This window comes from Brassica rapa, chromosome A06 (genome assembly GCF_000309985.2).
Source record: "Brassica rapa cultivar Chiifu-401-42 chromosome A06, CAAS_Brap_v3.01, whole genome shotgun sequence".
Lineage (NCBI taxonomy): Eukaryota > Viridiplantae > Streptophyta > Magnoliopsida > Brassicales > Brassicaceae > Brassica > Brassica rapa.
In genome coordinates this window covers 25,471,919-25,490,233 of record NC_024800.2, presented here as the reverse complement: position 1 = coordinate 25,490,233, position 18,315 = coordinate 25,471,919, and the positions used below count along the sequence as shown (strand labels likewise).

The window sequence follows — 18,315 nt, the reverse complement described above, 5'->3', positions numbered from 1 at the left end:
AATAGATGATACATTCCTGACCGTTCATTTCGTACAGTCAACCGTCACTTACTTTAAAAACGTAGCGTGACCACACACTCAAGCCGTAACTTCCTTCAAGCTCTCGTTTTTAAGTGGTACGTCTTCCTCACGCGCATTTCCAACGCGTGACTCTTGATTTCCCATCCATCTCTCCTTCGTTCAGAAGCATGCAAAGGAGGAATAAATACCATTTTCTTTACAATTTTCTCCTCAGAAAATTAAAGTTTTCATCTTCACGCAAAAGGAATAATCTCCCGAACGGTTTCTTCCTTCTGTAGATCAAAGCTTTCATCGAAACCCTAGATCTTTCCGATTTCAATTTCGCGAATTAGATCTCTCTGTTTCACACAAAGCAAAGCAACTTTTCAGATCTGAGAAAAAAAGTTCAGATATGTCGAAGCCTTGGGGAGGGATTGGAATCGGGGCGTGGGCGGACGAAGCGGAGAAGGCGGATGAAGAGCAGGCGGCGGAAGCTTCAGCCACCGCGGCGGATGTGCAGAGTTTTCCGAGCTTGAAGGAGGCAGCGAGCAATGTTAAGTCTAAGAAGAAGAAGAAGATGACTCTCTCTGAGTTTGGTGCTTACGCGGCGCCTGCGGGTAGAAACTCCGTTGGGTTGACGCAGCAAGAGATTCTTCAGCTGCCTACTGGTCCTAGGCAGCGCTCGGAGGACGAGATGCAGCCTGGAAGGTTAGGCGGTGGGTTCTCTTCTTACGGAGGTCGTTCTGGTGGGATGGGGAGAGATCGGAATGATTCTGAAGGCTCTTGGGGTGGTGGTGGTGGTGGTGGGGGAAGGAGACCGTATGGTGGTGGGTTTGATGATGATAGGAGAGGAGGTTCGCCTAGGGTTTCGGAGTTTCCGCAGTCTTCGAGAGCTGATGAGGTTGATGATTGGGGGAAAGGGAAAAAGTCGATTCCTTTTGATCAAGGGCGTCAGGGTGGTCGTTATGGTGGCCTCGGAGGCGGTGGCGGTGGTAGTTTTAACGGCGGTGGTGGTGGAGGTGGTGGCAGTTATGGCGGTGGTGGATTCTCAAAAGCTGACGAAACTGATAACTGGGCTGCTGGGAAAAGACAAGCTCCGGTTCGGTCATCTACATTTGGGTCCGGTTACGGTGACTCAGGACGTGAACCTGACCGTTGGTCTAGAGGAGTAGCCGTTGGTGGTGTTCAGGAGGAACGTCGTCGTTTGGTTTTGGAGCCACGAAAAGTTGACTCAGGAGGAGCGAGTGAGACTCCGCCAGCTGGTGCTAAGACGAGTAAGCCTAGCCCCTTTGGGGCAGCTAGGCCTAGGGAGGAGGTTTTAGCGGAGAAAGGTTTGGACTGGAAGAAGATTGACTCGGAGATTGAGGCTAAGAAAGGAGGTTCTCAAACGAGCAGGCCAACGAGCGCACATTCTAGCAGACCTTCCAGTGCTCAGTCTAACAGGTCTGAGAGTTTGGGGATGAATAATGTGGTGAAACCGAGGCCGAAGGTGAATCCTTTTGGGGATGCAAAGCCTCGAGAAGTGTTGCTGGAGGAACAAGGGAAGGATTGGCGAAAGATGGATATGGAACTTGAGCATCGCAGAGTTGACAGGTCCTTGTTCATCTGTACTTTTTTATATTTTTTTGCTGAGGGTTTTGGATCTGTTTCATTTCTATGTTGCTGCAGTTATCTGAATATTGATTTTCTGCTTGACCAATGCTTAAATGACAAAATTACAAATTCGGAAGTGACATTTAACTGCTTGATATATTATGTCACAAGTCCATCGTTATGTAGTTGGATTCTTTTGTACATAAAAGGATAAATAATTTGCCATTTCTGCTTTAGGTTTCGGATCTTCAGTGGCTTTTGTTTGAAGGGTTTGTGTGTACTTCCGTTATAGAGTCTTTATGGTTTTGTTTTGTTAACATGTTATTAGGTGTCTATGAGTTCCAGATCTTGCCATAAATATGAACTTCGATGGAGAATTCTTTTTGATAATTTCAATTTTATTCAGCCTTGTTGTGAACTGATTTGAGGTCCAAAACCTGTTAGATAACTTACGCTTCTTTCTCTTTGTTGTTCTCTGAACTGAATTTTCCTTAGGTTTATGGATGCTATTCTCTGTGCCTATGAAAGTTTTGAGATGCTTCTTGTGTGATCCTGATGTTATAGAACTCTGTGATGCTTTTCCTTTTTAGCTTGATGAGAATCGGCTATTGATCTCTGTTTGTGAAAACCATTTTTTTCCAGGCCTGAAACAGAAGAAGAGAAGATGTTAAAGGAAGAGATTGAAGAACTAAGGAAAAAACTCGAGAAGGAATCCATTGCTCCAGAGATCAAGCAATCTGATCAAGAACCTGGCACTAATAATAATAATCACCATGATTTACCAGAAACTCTACGTGGCAAAGAGAAAGCTCTGGAAATACTAACCCGTGAGCTTGACGACAAAGTCAGGTTCAGGCAGAAACCAGTTGAGAGGCCCGGGTCTGGTGCAGGCAGAACCGGTTCTTACTCAGAAAGAACACACTCCCGGTCTGGATCAATCGATGAATCCAGGAGTTTTGAGTCCACAGAGAGACCAAGATCTCGTGGAGCAGTTGATGCCTGGGTTAGACCTGTTGATGATCAGCGAAGAAACTTCCAAGGAAGCAAAGAGCGTGGATTCTTCAGCAACAGGTTAGTATATTTGGTACAAAGATGTTTATATTTAGGCTCATCTTCTTTCATGTAACCAATGTTATACGAACTTCTGACATCGCGTGTTCTGACAGGCCGTCGTCTAGGGAAGGATGGTAAGAAAGGAAAGGAAGACCAGCCAAATGTTAGATGTTCTGACAGGTGGTCCCTGTCAGGCGTTAATTTGTAGTAATAAAAATTTATCATCTCCTTGAAAAAACACTCTAATCTTTGTTCCTTTTTGTTGGTTCATCTTCGGAATCAGAGCCTTGTTGTTTTGTTTTGGTTTCCTTGTAAGCGAAGACGTGTGTCTCAAGAGAATGTCTATTTTGTTATACTTTTTAAAGACATGTTTGTTTGCCAGCAAATTGATTTGTATTGGAAAATGGGAAACACATCTTCACAACAAAGTCAGAACAACGTTCAACCTTAAATCAAACAAAATACAACAGAAAGAACACAAAACTCAACGCTTACACTGTTCTGTTACACATACTTCCCTCTATACTTAGGTTTAGGATCTTTAAAGGTTTTGGACTCCGTTTGAATCTGGGAAGAATCAGTAGAAGGTTTAAACACAGAGGAATGGATATTACCCTCCTCCAACCACTTGAGATGATTCTCTCTAAACTCCAAATGCATCAAACGAGCAGCTTCTTCAACCTCATCACTATAAGGCCCTACTTTCACCATGGTTAGCAGAACACGACTGTATCGCGAGCTCAAGATCTGTTCAGAGACAGCAACCAACTTGAAACACGGGTGCTCGGGAAATTTAACCTCACTGCCACACTCGTCTCTCAGAACCGGGAAGAAAAAGACAAGCCTGCCTTTCATCACCAGCATTCTTGCAGCAAGGTGAAGCAGATCATGAACACACTCCACTAGACTATATGCACCAGTGGATGGAATGTGACCTGTTCTTTTGTCCTCAGGAACAGTATAAGGATCCACTGTCCCTCTGAGGATTTTCCTACCACCGGATTTGCGTCCACCAGCTCGAACTCCGTAAGGTGGATCACAAATAATCGCATCAAAGATCTGCACCAATGAACACAGGCGATCTCAACTCAAAATCCCAGAGAAGACAGTGAAAAAAAAGAGTATATTACCTCCTTAAGCCCAGAACGCCAAGGAGGAACGTTATTGTCCATTCTAAGCAAAGCAACTGGCGCAGGTAGTCCATACTGCATACCATAGTAGATATAAGAATACGAGATATCAAATGAAAGAAAGAAACATAACAGGAGTAGTTACGGCACCAACCTGTTTGAAATTGCTCCAAACATTACAGTCTGGACCACGTCCATCACGAACTACTCTGATATCAATATCTGCACCCTAATACAATAACCCTTCCGTCAGTTCCAGATCCAAGTACGGGGGTATCAAGAAACTAAGGGAGGTAACAAACCATTGTCATTGCACCAAAACGTGCAGCAGAAACAAGAATGCTCCCAGTACCAACAAAAGGATCATACACAAGTTTCCCAGATGCAGCATTAGCTTGATTAGCCATCAAAAACGCCATCTCAGCGTCCATAGCAGTTGGGCCAAGGTAAGTGCGAGACTTCAGCTGAAAAGTCGGCAACAGCTTCCTGTCAGCAAAACCAACTTCCCTCCCAAAAAAGATTCTCCTCTGGACAATAGGTGGAAGTCCATTGCTCTCTTCAGATTCATCCATCTCCATTAGAAAAAAATTGTGATCTGGGTTCTTCAAGTTAACCTTCCCCTGCAATAATCAAAACACCAAAACGTTCACTATAAAAGAAACAAAACAACATAAGAGAATCAAACAAGAAAGTAAATTAGACCTCGAAGGGGATATAAGTAAGTGAATGGATTCTCTCCTTCTGCTCATCGAAAGTCAAAGCCTTTCCGAAGGTTTCAACAGAGATCCTAAAGGTGGAATCAGAAGTGAGGAAAGGGAGCTTGCGAGAATCAGGGAAGCTTTGGATGGATTCTTTAAGCTCTTCGTAGCAAGTTCCTTCCCCCCAAAGCTCATACATTCCCTTCACCAATATGCCTACACTAACACCATTTCTTTTGAGAAACAACAAAACAAAGGAAGAAATGGAAGAACGAAAGAAAGAATCATACTTCTTTTGGCGATGTTCTGTGCGATTTCTTCGGACGAAAGCTGAACGAAGTGGAATGGAGTATCGTTATGGTGATGCTCAGGAAGACGCCATTGGAGAGACTCATCCTCTCCGAAGAGTTCAGCTAAAGCTTCCACCTCTGGCTTTCTGAAGTCTAGTAGCCTGTGGTAGAAGACACATAGAAACCACATTGCTTTTTTCCCCCAAATCAGAAACCCTAAGAGAGCTGCGAAGAAGACGAAGACGGAGAAAGACGTCGACGGCGACTAAAACCTCTCGTAGAACCCTCTCTAAAGGCCCATTATAAGCCCATTATTCAGACGGAGGCCCATTATAAGCCCATTATTCAGACGGCCTAATATACATTGAAATGACGAAATGACCCCCGCGAGATAGTAAATAAGAAGACGATAGGACTTTAGCTTCTTCGTATGTGTGTTTAAGCCTGCTTCTCCTCTTGTCAGAAAATTAGGGTTAAGCAGCCAATCACGATCAGATCTCATCTTCTCTCAGCTCTCTCTGGTACGGTTTCTTGGTTATTATTTCTTACTTTGTTTGTATTGATTCGACTGTTTTGACTTTGTTTCCTATTGTGATTCGAGTTTTCTATGGTTTGCTCAAGCTTCTTCTTACAATCACACTGTTTAGATATGCTGTTTCAATTGAAATTAGCTTCAAATACATCCTGATGTTTTGCTATAACGGTAGAGAACAAGATCAGATTCGGTTCGTGAATCATTGTCTTCTCATGAGGATCTGCTGTTCTAAGTTTCTTTGTTTAGCTCTCCCTTCACTACGATGCTGGATCTTCTCGGAGTCGTATTTATTTTTCCTCATACAAAAATTTGGCAGTGTGTTGTAGAAGAAGATGTCAGAAGAGGTGGAGTACCGCTGCTTCATTGGTGGCCTTGCGTGGTCAACGTCTGATCGTGGCCTCAGAGATGCCTTTGAGAAGTATGGTCACCTCCTTGAGGCCAAGGTATTCTATCTTTCGATCTCTTGTTTTAGTGACTATGTGCATTGGTTACCTGAGAACTCATGAGAGATAATAACCTTATACAGTATAACTTCTTTAAAATTAATACTCTATAAATTAATATACACTAAATTTTTTTATAAAATAATATAATTTTATAGTCCCAAATTGAATTTTTGATTCAATTAGTATATCGATAAATTAATATCTCTATAAATTAATAAAAAAAAATTATTGTTTTGGTGTAGTCTCAGCTTTATTAATTTTCAATTAGTATATCGATAAATTAATATCTCTATAAATTAATAAAAAAAATTGTAGTTTTGGTGTAGTTTCAGTTTTATTAATTTATAGAGGTTTCACTGTATGTGATAACAGGTGGTTCTTGACAAGTTCTCTGGCCGTTCCCGTGGTTTTGGGTTCATCACCTTTGATGAGAAGAAAGCCATGGACGAAGCTATTGCTGCGATGAATGGGATGGATTTGGATGGGCGGACTATAACTGTTGATAAGGCTCAGCCGCTTCAGGGTGGGTCAGGCAGGGATCATGATGGTGACCGCAGCCGTGACCGTGGGTATGACCGTGACCGTAGCCGCCCATCTGGTGGGCGAGGTTCAGGTGGTGGAGATTGCTTTAAATGTGGCAAGCCTGGGCATTTTGCAAGGGAGTGTCCTGATGAATCCGGTAGAGGTGGTGGGGGGAGGTACAGCTCGAGGGATGATAGGTACGGTGCTAAGGATGATAGGTACGGTGCTAAGGATGATAGGTACAGCTCAAAGGACGATAGGTACAGTGCGAAGGATGACAGGTATGGTGCTAAGGAAGATAGGTATGGTAGGGATGGTGGTAGGGATCGCTATGGACCTGATCGCAATGGCGATCGCTCTGGAGGACGAAGCAGGGATGGTGGCAGCCGTGGAGGTCCTGGAGGAGAGAGGCACAGTCGTGCTCCATACGATCGCCCCAGAACTGGAGGCTTTCACTAAAATTCTACTCCAAAGGGTATGTATGCTTTAGGTTGTTGAACTTTCTCTTTAATATCATTATAGTTAAATCATTAAATTGAAGATTCTGCGCATCTTATTTTGCAGCGAAAGAAGTGGAAGGTTTCTGCTTTCGGCTCTCTTGTCAAGTTCGAAGTTAAAGTTACGCTGGATGGTCTGTTCGTCAATGTATTTGTTGGATAGCTCAAGGAAGAAGATGTGTCTCTGTTTTGGTCCGTAAAACTCAAAGAGTCGACTATGTTCTTAAAAGTGCTGCTCTCCTTTTGATATGTTTGGTCCGTATGGGAACCTTGTGTTGGTTTGAGACAATTTAAGATGTGCTCTTTATGCTTAATGAACGACAAATTTGCAAAAAGCCTCAGGTATGCGATTGATCTCTCTACAGAAATCAATTGTCGACATTTGGTAAAATTCAAATGTTGTTATATTTGGGTGGTTATATCGTTTATTGATTATGGTAAATGATGCAGGATATCTGTGATACTTGTGTTTAGCCAAAATTTGTGATGGAATTGGGAACTATACACGTTGCTGATACTTGGCTAGTGGATCTCAAAACACATTCCTTCATGAGCAACGAATAGTCTCTGTCACTTTTCAGGGAAAAAAAGAGAGAGAATGATCCTTGTGCAATTACAGATAGTTTCATCGTTCGAGTAAAATCCAATATTTTCTTCGGAGTAAAGAAGTTCCTGTAGGCTGTATGTAGCTCAAGGTCGTTGGTGGCTCGTGCTCGTCTAGTATATAGACATCTCTCCCTATTCGTTGTGGGTTCTCTACTTCTCTCCGCGTCTCCAATGGCCATGATCGTTGCTAGCTCGTCTAGTTAATGGGCAACTCTTTATTCTTTGTGGGTTCTCCACTTCTCTTCGTGTCTCCAATAGAGCCATGATCGTTGCTGGCTCGTCTAGTATATGGACATCTTATCTATTCGTTGTGGGTTGACTACTTCACTTGGTGCCTCTGCGTCCCGTCCGCTTAGTCTCTTCGTTCGTGTCCCACCCTTATTTAGTACGTGCTTTGATTCCACTTTAGTAATTTGTAAGCATACATAATTTAGATGCTCTTGTGATTCAACCATTTTAATATAAACAAAGACCTAATAGGCCACATGAGTTCTGCCGGGGTTAGCGTACTATAAACATGACTTAACTATTTTATATCCTTTGCTCCTTTTGGCTCTTATCAACGTAGCCAAGTGATAGCTTTTTAACCTGAAGAAGCAAAGACGAAACAAAAAGAGAAAGAAAAAACAAAATGCAAACTCAACTGTTCTTGATAACGTTTGTCGTATTAGCATCATTTCTCGTACACCCTCGACTCTGTTCTCCTACCTGTAGTTTCCCGGCGATCTTCAACTTCGGCGACTCTAACTCCGACACAGGAGGTCTCTCCGCTGCCTTCGGACAAGCCCCTTACCCGAATGGCCAAACCTTCTTCCACTCACCTTCCGGTCGTTTCTCAGATGGTCGACTCATCGTTGACTTCATAGGTGCTTGCTTACTTACTCACCACACATTCTTTTTTTTTATCTTCGGTGATAAAGTTCGAATCTTTACTGAATTGCCTCACTACCCATTTTGTTAAACTCAGCGGAGGAGTTAGGGTTGCCATACCTAAACGCTTTCCTAGACTCCATCGGCTCAAACTTCAGCCATGGTGCGAATTTCGCCACCGCTGGATCCACCGTCCGGACACCAAACACCACCATTTCTCAGAGCGGTGCGAGCCCCATCTCTCTCGACGTTCAGTTGGTTCAGTTCTCAGATTTTCTCCCTCGATCACAGCTCATTCGCAGTCGAGGTACTCAAAGCTTCAGCCTTTAAGAAACATGTATGCAAGATTAGCATAAATGTTTTGTAAAAGTCTATTTCTTTGTCTTTGAGTTGAAACATAGGTGGCGTGTTTGAGCATTTACTTCCGAGAAAAGAGTACTTCTCACAAGCATTGTACACATTCGACATTGGTCAGAACGATCTCACCACTGGATTAAAACTCAACATGACAACAGATCAGATCAAGGCTTACATTCCAGATGTTCTCGATCAGTTGTCCAATGCCATTCGTGTAAGGGAAAGGATATGCCTTATTTACTAGATACATTAACTTTGGTTTATCTGAAGTAACTGTCTTTTGTTTCTGTAGAAGGTGTATAAGAATGGAGGAAGAAGATTTTGGATACATAACACAGGTCCAATTGGTTGTTTACCTTATGTTTTGGACCGGTGGTCTGTACCGGCCTCTCAGATTGATAAGCACGGTTGTGCGATTCCGCGTAATGAGATTGCTCGGTATTATAACTCAGAGCTCAAAAGAAGAGTGGTTGCGTTAAGAAAAGAGCTCTCTAAAGCTTCAATCACTTATGTTGATGTCTACTCTATCAAGCTTACTCTCATCACTCAAGCCAAGAAACTTGGTACTACTACCTACATCCCGTAGGTGACGACTCTAAGACTCGGTTTAGACTTGTTTTAATGGTTTATTTCCTATGTTTTAGGTTATAAAGATCCTCTGGTTGCTTGTTGTGGATATGGTGGGAAGTACAATTTTAACAAACTCATCAAATGTGGAGTTAAATATATGGTGAAAGGGAAAGAGACTGTGCTTGCTAAGTCTTGTAAGGACGTGGCGTCTAGAGTTAACTGGGACGGCGTGCATTTCACTGAAACGGCAAACCGTTGGATCTTTCAGCAGATAAACAGCGGAGTGTTTTCAGATCCTTCTATTCCTCTCAAGTTTGCCTGTACAAGATAGATAGATATCAATCATATGGCTAAAGTGCCCTTTGAAAATGGGGACAAATAAATTTGCTTGTACCATTTGCGAAATCAGCTCATGAAAATGAAATGGCAACTACATATATAATATTATATTTGAATTTTCTAATATACTTTTATAGCATTGAAGTGGAAGTTTATTAGGTAAAAATGTGTAACTTGTAAGTGATACTAAGTTAAATATAGACATTATTAACAGAAAATAATTTATTAAATCTTTTAAAGAATGAACTTTTAATATTTTTAGAAGATTGACCATTAGATAAGTGACAAATGGTAGCTAAACCCGTTTTTTCACTCTTTTAGTTTGAAAACTCAAGAGAGAGTGCACATTTTTACCTTATCTCTTTAATATTCAAATGCTTTGTTGTCGTTTTCACCATCTTCTCTCTTTTAACAGCAGTAAAAACTGCTCACCTCCACCACTATCTCCAAAGGATGGTCACAAATCGCACCAATCTTTCCTATAATTGTATCAACGATATATGCTTTCGTCGTCTCCACTTCACCTAAGAATCCTCGTATATTCATAAAAGGGCAATAATGCTCTTCAAGAATGTGAATTTTGATTCCATTTAAGCACATGAGTCACGACCCATGAATCTCAAAAATGATCCTCTTACGTATTACCACGTGGACAATTAATTAGAGGCCGTGGACTGACTACACCGTCGTCCAGTCTGGCTGCTTCGTGAGAGGCACCCTCCTTCCACGACGGTCTTAAAAGTCAACTCCTTCTCTCACGCAATCCCGTGTCCCGCGTAACACCTGACGACAACTTCTTCCCCATTTTCTCTTTTTATATTTTTTTTTTGAGTCGTTTTTATTAAAACCCGCGAAGAACAAACATTCATTACATCTCTCAGATCAGTTCATCGAGTTTTCTTCTGAACAACACGAAGACTGTCTAAGATTGTTTTTCTTTTACTCTTCTCTCCTGGTAAATTTATTTGATTGATTATATTAAACTTTGAGAATATCTTTTACTCTTCTCTCCTGGTAAATTTATTTGATTGATTATATTAAACTTTGAGAATATCTTTTACTCTTCTCTCCTGGTAAATTTATTTGATTGATTATATCAAACGTTGAAATTCTCAAAATCTTTTTTATCCAACTTAAAGAAAATTCTTTTTATTTAGCAAAAAAAAAAAAAAAAATTTTAAAAAACTTCTTGATCAAAAAGTTAATGTTCGTTTCAAAGAGTTAGTTAACGTGTCTTTCTGTAATCTTGTTAACTCCCGTATTGTGTCCGAATCTAGAAATTACTGTCTCTTTCAGTTTACTTTCCGATCAAAACTTGTGAACTTGTTCTATGTCTTAATTACCTTGTTGATTACGGGTACGTAAATTTTGATATGATTGAAAGCTCGATACTATTATATTTAATGAAATCCATCTCATCTTTTGAGTTAAATCGTTCTTGACGAGTATTCAATCTTTTTGAAGTTTTTTCTTGATTTCTTTTCTTTCTAAATGTCTAAAATGAATATGTTTCCGGTGACTCTGTTTATGCAAGAGTCGGTAGTTTTTGAGAATTTGATCTGAATCTAAAGATAAGCTTCCTTTATTTTACTTTTATCTCTTTCTTTTTTTAACATGATACAGATACTAAAGTTTCGGAGACTGAAGCCTCCATTGAAAGAAATTGTTTCTTGTGAACTTAACCAGTTTCAAGACATGGCAAACCGAACAGAAAGTTCACTACGCTGGTCTGAGACTTTAACCAGACATTAAAGATTGAGTTCTATTTGAAGAAAGAGGAGATTCATATTATTGTTTTTTTTTATGCAGCTCGATTAGTAAAAAGACAAATGGTGGCATAATGTTCCTAATAGCGACTTTCGCAGGAATGGTTATCGGATTTTTATTAGGCATATCTTTCCCTTCTTTGTCACTAATTAAAGTAAGCTTTTCATTTTACTTTCTTTTACTACAACAAGTGTTTTGGTGTGATTTTGGTAAATATGTCTTTATTTTCTTGCAGATGAATTTTCCATCAAGCATACTTCCTATGGTTAATACTATATATGTAGAAGTTGAGAAACAAGAGATATCATCATCTAGAAAGAGTCCATTAAAAGGGCCTAAGTCAAGTGATGCATCATCCCATAAGGTGTGTTTTGTTTCTTCACTTTAACATGAATGATCATGAGTTTGAGTGTTTTGTGGATGAGCTACAAGAGTGGTTCATTTTATGCAGATTTGGGTTCCATCAAATCCTCGAGGTGCAGAGATGTTGCCTCCAAGTTTTGTTGAAGCTGAATCAGATCTATACTTAAGAAGATTGTGGGGATTGCCTAAAGATGTACATTATTACTATATAGTGTCCTGGTTTTGTAATGATCTTTAGACATATGTGAATCTTTAACTTATCTTAATCATGTTTTCTTCCGTTTCTTTAGGATTTACCCGAGGTGAAGCCTAAGTATCTTGTTGCTTTTACCGTTGCTTATGAACAGAGGAAAAACATCGATGCTTGCATCAAGAAAGTAAATCTCTCTTTTGCTCTCTTACCTCTTTTTCTTCTTATCTTTCCGCAGAAAAAGAAACTAAGCTCTTTGACTCTATCTCAACAGTTCTCAGATAACTTCACTGTTGTTCTGTTTCATTACGATGGAAGAACTTCGGAATACGATGAATTTGAATGGTCTAAACGGGCTATACACGTTAGTGTACCTAAACAAACCAAGTGGTAACAAAACATTCCCTCCTCTTAACTATCTTTCTACATTTTCCCACATCTAAAAACATCTCTCTGCCATATGTTACTTTTGAAGGTGGTATGCTAAAAGGTTTCTGCATCCTGACATTATAGCACCATATGAATATATATTCCTTTGGGATGAAGACCTCGGCGTTGAAAACTTTGATGCAGAAGAGTGAGTCTCTTTGTTTTCTTTTGATTTATTACTATTAACTCCAAGAATTTTAATAAGAAAATGTTAAGAAAGTCAACTCGTCTTGCAGGTACATCAAGATTGTAAAGAAACACGGTCTAGAAATATCGCAACCCGCTGTTGAATCAAGAAAAAAGATCACATGGAGGATAACAAAGAGAATACCTGGAATCGAAGTTCACAAGTAAGAAATTAATACTTACAAAAAATGTAAAGTCCATTGCAAAAAATGTAAACAAAACTAAAGCAAATTATTTCACCAGAGAAGTCGAAGGTGGGGCACCAGGCCAATGCAAGGACCCTCACTTACCTCCATGTGCAGGGTATTGATCACATTTTCATTCATACTAAAATATTCTTATCTTTCTTGACCTCATGGTTTACTACAATGTTACTTGTTAGGTTTATAGAGATTATGGCTCCGGTTTTCTCAAGAGATTCTTGGCGCTGCGTGTGGCATATGCTTCAGAATGACTTGGTTCATGGTTGGGGTCTTGACTTCGCGCTAAGGAAATGTGTCGAGGTTAAGATACTAATGTAACATTATTCATATGTGTGTATATATATTTTCACAAAACATTTTGGAAACTAAGAAAATCATATTTATATAATACAATATAACAGCCTGCGCATGAGAAGATTGGTGTTGTGGATTCTCAATGGATTATTCATCAAAAGATTCCTTCTTTAGCAGCCCAGGTAAAAAATAAACGATCAAAATATTTACCATTATATACTTAATTACTACAGCTTGATTGGTCATGGTTTTAAACATGAGATCATCTCTTAATAAATTGACCAGGGAACCTCTCAAGATGGGAAATCTGCGTTCCAAGGGGTAATAATTCAAAACTCAAGACTATCTTCTTGTATCTACTTATATAAGGTCTTGATTTATCGGGTTGTTTAGCTAGATTATTGATTATAACTGATATATATAAATATATGTGTTTTGGTTAGGTAAGGGAAAGATGTCATATGGAATGGACAATATTTGAGAAAAGAATGGCACGATCAGAGAAGAAGTATCTGAAAGAAATTGCACCTGCGTCTTCAAACTCTACACTTAATTAAACAACCAAAAACAGAGGAGGGACTGAATAGAAAAACGTGTTCAGATAACATTCCAGGAAGAAGGCTCAAAAACTAGATTGTTGATATGGGGATTATGATTATAATGAGCACATATCCAAATACATACACAATGTAATTATGTAAAAGGAACTACATATATTTTGTTTCTTTTATTCTTGAAACACACTTGAAGTCTCAACAATAGGCAAATAAAGTTTTTTTTAGAGTCATTTCATATCTAATTTAAATTTTCTTGATGTAAAATTATTCATGAATAATCTGTGATACTGCTGCAAGAGTATAACGTCTCCTGCATTAATTTAAAAGAACTAAAGATGTTACCCACTTCCAGGTTTGATTGAGTTTGCATTTTGTTTTATTTGCTGTTGATATTGGTACAAATGGCCCTGATGATCATAAGTAACATCAAACTTGAAAGTACGACAAAACTCTGCATGAACGATTTGTCTGGTTATTAACACTTAGCATAACTTTCCAATTAAAGTTATAACTTTTCAGGCTTAAGCTCATCTGATTATAAAGTTAAAAAAAAAAAAGAAGAGGTGCTGTTAAACTAACACATAAAGAAGCATGCATTAGAGGTATAAAATATTAATTCAAGTCTCCAAGTAGATGACACTCTTTGTTATTATTGAACCAGTGGTCCGGTCTACCTCTGATTTCAATCTTCCTCGTATCATTGTTTTGGAGATCATAAAATATAATGTGAAAGACAGAAGTTAAATATCAAAATTACCTCTAGCCATCTGAGTTGTACCGTTTCTGGAATCACAACAGTGTTTTTAGATCTTTAGCGACTATTCTTCTCTCACCAAGTATTTTTGCTTTTGTTGGTATCTTTGTTTTTATGGCTAGTCGCTGCCACACCGAACCAGACTTAGTTTTACGACTACAATTCCGACAAGATCAAATTACGGCTGTATACCCTCCTCTCTTACTTCACAGCCACTAAAGAAATCTCGAGTGTGTACACAGTACACTGCAACCATTGTTTTTAAAACCGAACTGATTCGATGGTTGGACTAGGTTCGACCATGAACCGTTCATGTAGTCACGTTGAATCTAACAACTGGTTTTGTCCATGGACATGTCATGTAGCAAGATTAGTCTCAAAACTATTAAAAACCATTTAAACCATCCAAAAATTCATAAACCAACTATTTATTTATATTTTAATTATGTATCATATTTACTAATATTATTTTAAAATTTATATAGTATTAAAATATATTGAACCAAAATTTGATCTGGTCCGGTTCAGATGGATGATAAGTGGTTCCGATTGAAACGTGGCCCTACCTTCTCTAGTTTTTGGGCTGGCTCTTGAATTGGGTTTTACTTAATTAAGGCCCATTTAAACGTTAGCGAGATACATTAACCGCGTCAACGACCAATATTTGAAATATACAGTAGCATATATAGTGTTGACTTCTATTGTTTATGTGTTTGTAATAGTCTAGGGTTACTGGTATTGTGTTAGAAACTAAATCCAAGGAGATTTTAAGGATGAATAAATTGTAGTACACAGAGGCGGTCCTGGACAGAAGCGGGAGAAGCTGGTGCTTCCGGCCTCCACTCAATTATCAAATATATCGGCCACAAAAATACATGTATTGTTTAATAGATCAAGTGGTTAAGCTATGTATAAATGCAGATGAGGTGGAGAGTTCGACCCATCGTATTAACTTTCTTTGATTTTTTTCACTTTTTATAGGAAGTGAATATATTTTTTTTTTTGAACACCAGGAAGTGAATATAAATAGCCATATTTTCTAGAGTTGCTTCCCACCCAATAGTAACTAGGACCGGTTCTGGTAGTACATAATAAATTTCCTGCAATGCAATATATTTATTTTATAAACAAAGATATTATATTGGAAGGAGGTGATGCCTTGGACTTTTGTTGTCTTGAATCACTTCTAACGAGGACCAGTGAACTTATCCGGTAGGTTTTCACAAATATCGTATAATAATGGTCGACGATGACTTAGATTTTTAGGTCGTCCGTTCAATAAATACAAAAATCTATGGTTATGAAGTATCCGATATTCATCTTTAGTTCAATCAATGTGATTCTCATTTAGTGAAAAGCCGACTATTAGATCGGAAAACAAAAAATATTTCTCTCTGAAAGATCAGGGTTTGCGAAGAGAAAAAGAAAGCTGAGAAAACGAATTGGTGGAGAGCCTTTCAAATGTAATGTTTAACGTAATTTTAAACTTGTCTGACAATGAAGGGTAATAAACATTTCCATATGGCTCATTGAAAAGTGAAAACAAAACAAAACAAATAATTAATTGTTCGTCCAGCACTGTGTATACAACCATCATGAAAGAAATAAAACTGGGAGACATAGTGGGACTTATGTAATGGTACATTGAGTGAAAGTGAAAAACAAAACAATCAGATATATAAATATGAATTGCTTCTTTCATTGTTCCCTAACCAACCCATCCATTTAACCTCTCTTTTATTTGAGTTCTATTTAGAACTAGGAGGGTTTCATGAGTATTACGCAGTTATAATAATTTTAGTATATTTTCAAACGACAATAAATGTAATTAACTTGTAGATTTTAACTTTATTAGTTTAAAAAATTAAATCTATAAAACCAATCATTTGAAATTTGGTTTAGCTATTTTAATTTTAATTTATTTAGATTTAGTTAAATTTCAATAGAAATTCAATTTGTATTTTCTAAAAATAACAATTATATTACATTTGATAACTATATTTATTAATATCTAAATATATAAATTCTAGAAAATATGGTTTTTGTTTGATTTATATAAGATCATTAAACTAAAAATAATCTATTAATTAATCTAATAAATCAACCGTCAAAGTGATTAAGTTTATAATTTGGAAATTTAAATTAATTGTCCTAAAATTTACTGTTTTTACTCAAAATAAACTGGTAATATTTTTATTTCATTGGAATAAAATATGTTCTGATCACCTTTTTGTGGTGAATAAGTTTCTTATCACCTTTAATTTAAATATTAAATCATATCCTGACTAAAAACAAATCAATTGATGGAAAATGAAATGAAATAATATGTAAACGATAGAGAAAATCGGGACCAAAATTAATTGTAGCAAAGACAAAGTGTGTTTTGTGGTGGTGATGGCACGGTCCCAGTGGGAATATGATTCCTCTCTTGTAGACAAACCTTAGACAAAAACCATTATGGTAATTAACTTCATCTTCATTTGTCAATAAGACCAAAAACAAATCTGGTTTCTTCCTTGTCCCGCATTATCTGTTCATGGGTTTGACTAAATATAAGCAAAACCCTAATTTTGGAGACAATTAACGCCATTTTCAACTATTTGTTGCATGTAGTTGCATACGTACAGCAATAACTGCAAACCTATTCAAAGTTAGGTGATCTGATAACACTAGTTGTTTCTCGTAAGAACCTCATAAATTTTGGCAGAGAATCCAATCAAGTTAATTTTTGTTACTCTATATATGATTTCACTACAAGAGTTCTAGATAAACATAACTGATCATTGGATTGTTAGGATAAAATATTAATTTACTCAGCCGGCGACCTATATATTAGCTTATTAATGTGTAGATGGACCGGTTTAAAGAACTATGTTGTTTCGCCAGAAAGGATGAAATTTTATACGTCTATTCTGTAAAATTAGACCCCATTTTTGTCTAAGTTCATTTTGCAAGTAGTGGATTAATTTATATTTCATATTTGTAATATAATATCTCATAAAATGCGTGGCTAGTCACGGGTGATTTTATGTATATGTGAGATTCCTAATATAGTTTTTTTTTGTCAACGATTCCTAACATAGTTTGATCCTATTATTTACATTTTTTGGCAAACTGATTTTTGAATAAGATAATTATCAATATCATTTAGGAAGAAGGGATAGTTTAAACCTAACAAGAGATTGCCAAACGATGGCACAAACAGATCTTACGATTCGTCAAACGAGGCATATATAATAACTAACGATAAAAAGACAAATTTGAGGCTTAAGTTCTTGAATTCTTGAAGTGACAAACCGCACCACTAGAAGTGAAACGTAGGCATTTCAGAAACATCATTTGCTTCCAGAGGGACACGTATAGAGTATAGTAAGCTAACTAACAATCACGTTCTTTCATAATTTGACATGCTGATGTTGCAAAACTATTGGAGAAAAATTAATGATATATTATAGACGACTCTTACGCTAAGACGATTAATCAAAGCGATATGACAAAAATAGAATCCTAAGCTGATTGGTTACTTACAACTGTGGGGTGCCAACCACATTTTTCAGCAGCTTTCTTAAACAGAAAAGGAGACCTATTTGAGGGCGACTTATACCTGCCTGCTTAATCAAAGATTGCCGTTTCATCGATTTAGTTACTAAAGTTTGCTTCATAACAAAACATTAACATCATTTTAATAAATACTAAAGGTTAATCCGCACCTTTTTTTTATAAATTGTATAATAACTTTTCTAAATAAATAGGTTATTTGGATATTTATAGGTTTCTATAATCTACTCACACTCAAAAAGATCTGACCCGAACCCGTCCAAAAATTTATAATATCCGAATAGATAATTTTTAAATCTAAAAACATGATATTCAAAAAAATCGATTTGTACTCGAATGGGTACTTGGATGCTAATGTCTAACTGATCCTGTAAACAATAAAAAAATTATTAATTGGTTTGAATTTTTGTCGCGAATGAAACAATTTTATTCAAATATGTGAAATTATTATGGTTAACACGTAAAAATAAATGATTTCAAATTATTATAGTAAATATAATTAATAAAG

General features: G+C 37.6%; 5 protein-coding genes across 10 annotated transcripts; 4 read left to right on the top strand and 1 right to left on the bottom strand.

Moving 5' to 3' along the window:
• The first annotated feature begins 221 nt into the window (after positions 1–221).
• Positions 222–3,032, top strand: LOC103875302 (eukaryotic translation initiation factor 4B1). Its single transcript, XM_009153812.3, has 3 exons — positions 222–1,593; positions 2,236–2,664; positions 2,760–3,032. The coding sequence occupies exons 1-3, from the start codon at positions 413–415 to the stop codon at positions 2,782–2,784; spliced, it is 1,635 nt and encodes a 544-aa protein (XP_009152060.1). The 5' UTR covers positions 222–412; the 3' UTR covers positions 2,785–3,032.
• Positions 3,033–3,050: 18 nt separating this feature from the next.
• On the bottom strand, positions 3,051–5,132 carry LOC103875301 (tRNA (guanine(10)-N2)-methyltransferase homolog). The gene is made up of 6 exons (XM_009153811.3): positions 4,765–5,132; positions 4,479–4,690; positions 4,079–4,396; positions 3,931–4,005; positions 3,777–3,851; positions 3,051–3,705 (listed from the first exon to the last, which is right to left on the bottom strand). Exons 1-6 carry the CDS (start codon positions 4,952–4,954, stop codon positions 3,151–3,153), a joined length of 1,425 nt encoding a protein of 474 aa, XP_009152059.1. The 5' UTR covers positions 4,955–5,132; the 3' UTR covers positions 3,051–3,150.
• A 22-nt stretch (positions 5,133–5,154) lies between these two features.
• LOC103875300 (glycine-rich RNA-binding protein RZ1A) lies at positions 5,155–7,099 on the top strand. 3 transcript variants are annotated; one of them, XM_033273027.1, is made up of 5 exons: positions 5,155–5,285; positions 5,616–5,742; positions 6,118–6,464; positions 6,507–6,742; positions 6,832–7,099. In XM_033273027.1, the coding sequence occupies exons 2-4, from the start codon at positions 5,632–5,634 to the stop codon at positions 6,724–6,726; spliced, it is 678 nt and encodes a 225-aa protein (XP_033128918.1). In that variant the 5' UTR covers positions 5,155–5,285; positions 5,616–5,631; the 3' UTR covers positions 6,727–6,742; positions 6,832–7,099. The 3 variants fall into 3 exon arrangements, with proteins under 3 accessions (XP_033128918.1, XP_009152057.2, XP_033128917.1); XM_009153809.2 differs by having other exon boundaries at positions 5,156–5,285; positions 6,118–6,742; XM_033273026.1 differs by having other exon boundaries at positions 5,201–5,285; positions 5,472–5,742; positions 6,118–6,742.
• Positions 7,100–7,533: 434 nt separating this feature from the next.
• On the top strand, positions 7,534–9,632 carry LOC103875298 (GDSL esterase/lipase At3g26430). The gene is made up of 6 exons (XM_009153808.3): positions 7,534–7,755; positions 7,939–8,236; positions 8,338–8,547; positions 8,642–8,811; positions 8,890–9,160; positions 9,242–9,632. Exons 2-6 carry the CDS (start codon positions 8,002–8,004, stop codon positions 9,496–9,498), a joined length of 1,143 nt encoding a protein of 380 aa, XP_009152056.2. The 5' UTR covers positions 7,534–7,755; positions 7,939–8,001; the 3' UTR covers positions 9,499–9,632.
• A 244-nt stretch (positions 9,633–9,876) lies between these two features.
• LOC103875297 lies at positions 9,877–13,725 on the top strand. Of its 4 annotated transcripts, none has more exons than XM_009153805.3 (14): positions 9,877–10,461; positions 11,130–11,233; positions 11,316–11,427; positions 11,509–11,637; positions 11,725–11,829; positions 11,927–12,013; positions 12,101–12,216; positions 12,302–12,403; positions 12,492–12,605; positions 12,685–12,744; positions 12,824–12,944; positions 13,046–13,120; positions 13,224–13,259; positions 13,382–13,725. In XM_009153805.3, exons 2-14 carry the CDS (start codon positions 11,202–11,204, stop codon positions 13,493–13,495), a joined length of 1,203 nt encoding a protein of 400 aa, XP_009152053.1. In that variant the 5' UTR covers positions 9,877–10,461; positions 11,130–11,201; the 3' UTR covers positions 13,496–13,725. The 4 variants fall into 4 exon arrangements, with proteins under 4 accessions (XP_009152053.1, XP_033128912.1, XP_033128910.1 ...); XM_033273021.1 differs by lacking the exon at positions 9,877–10,461 and adding an exon at positions 10,493–10,863; XM_033273019.1 differs by lacking the exon at positions 9,877–10,461 and adding an exon at positions 10,914–11,045.
• The last annotated feature ends 4,590 nt before the right edge of the window (positions 13,726–18,315 follow it).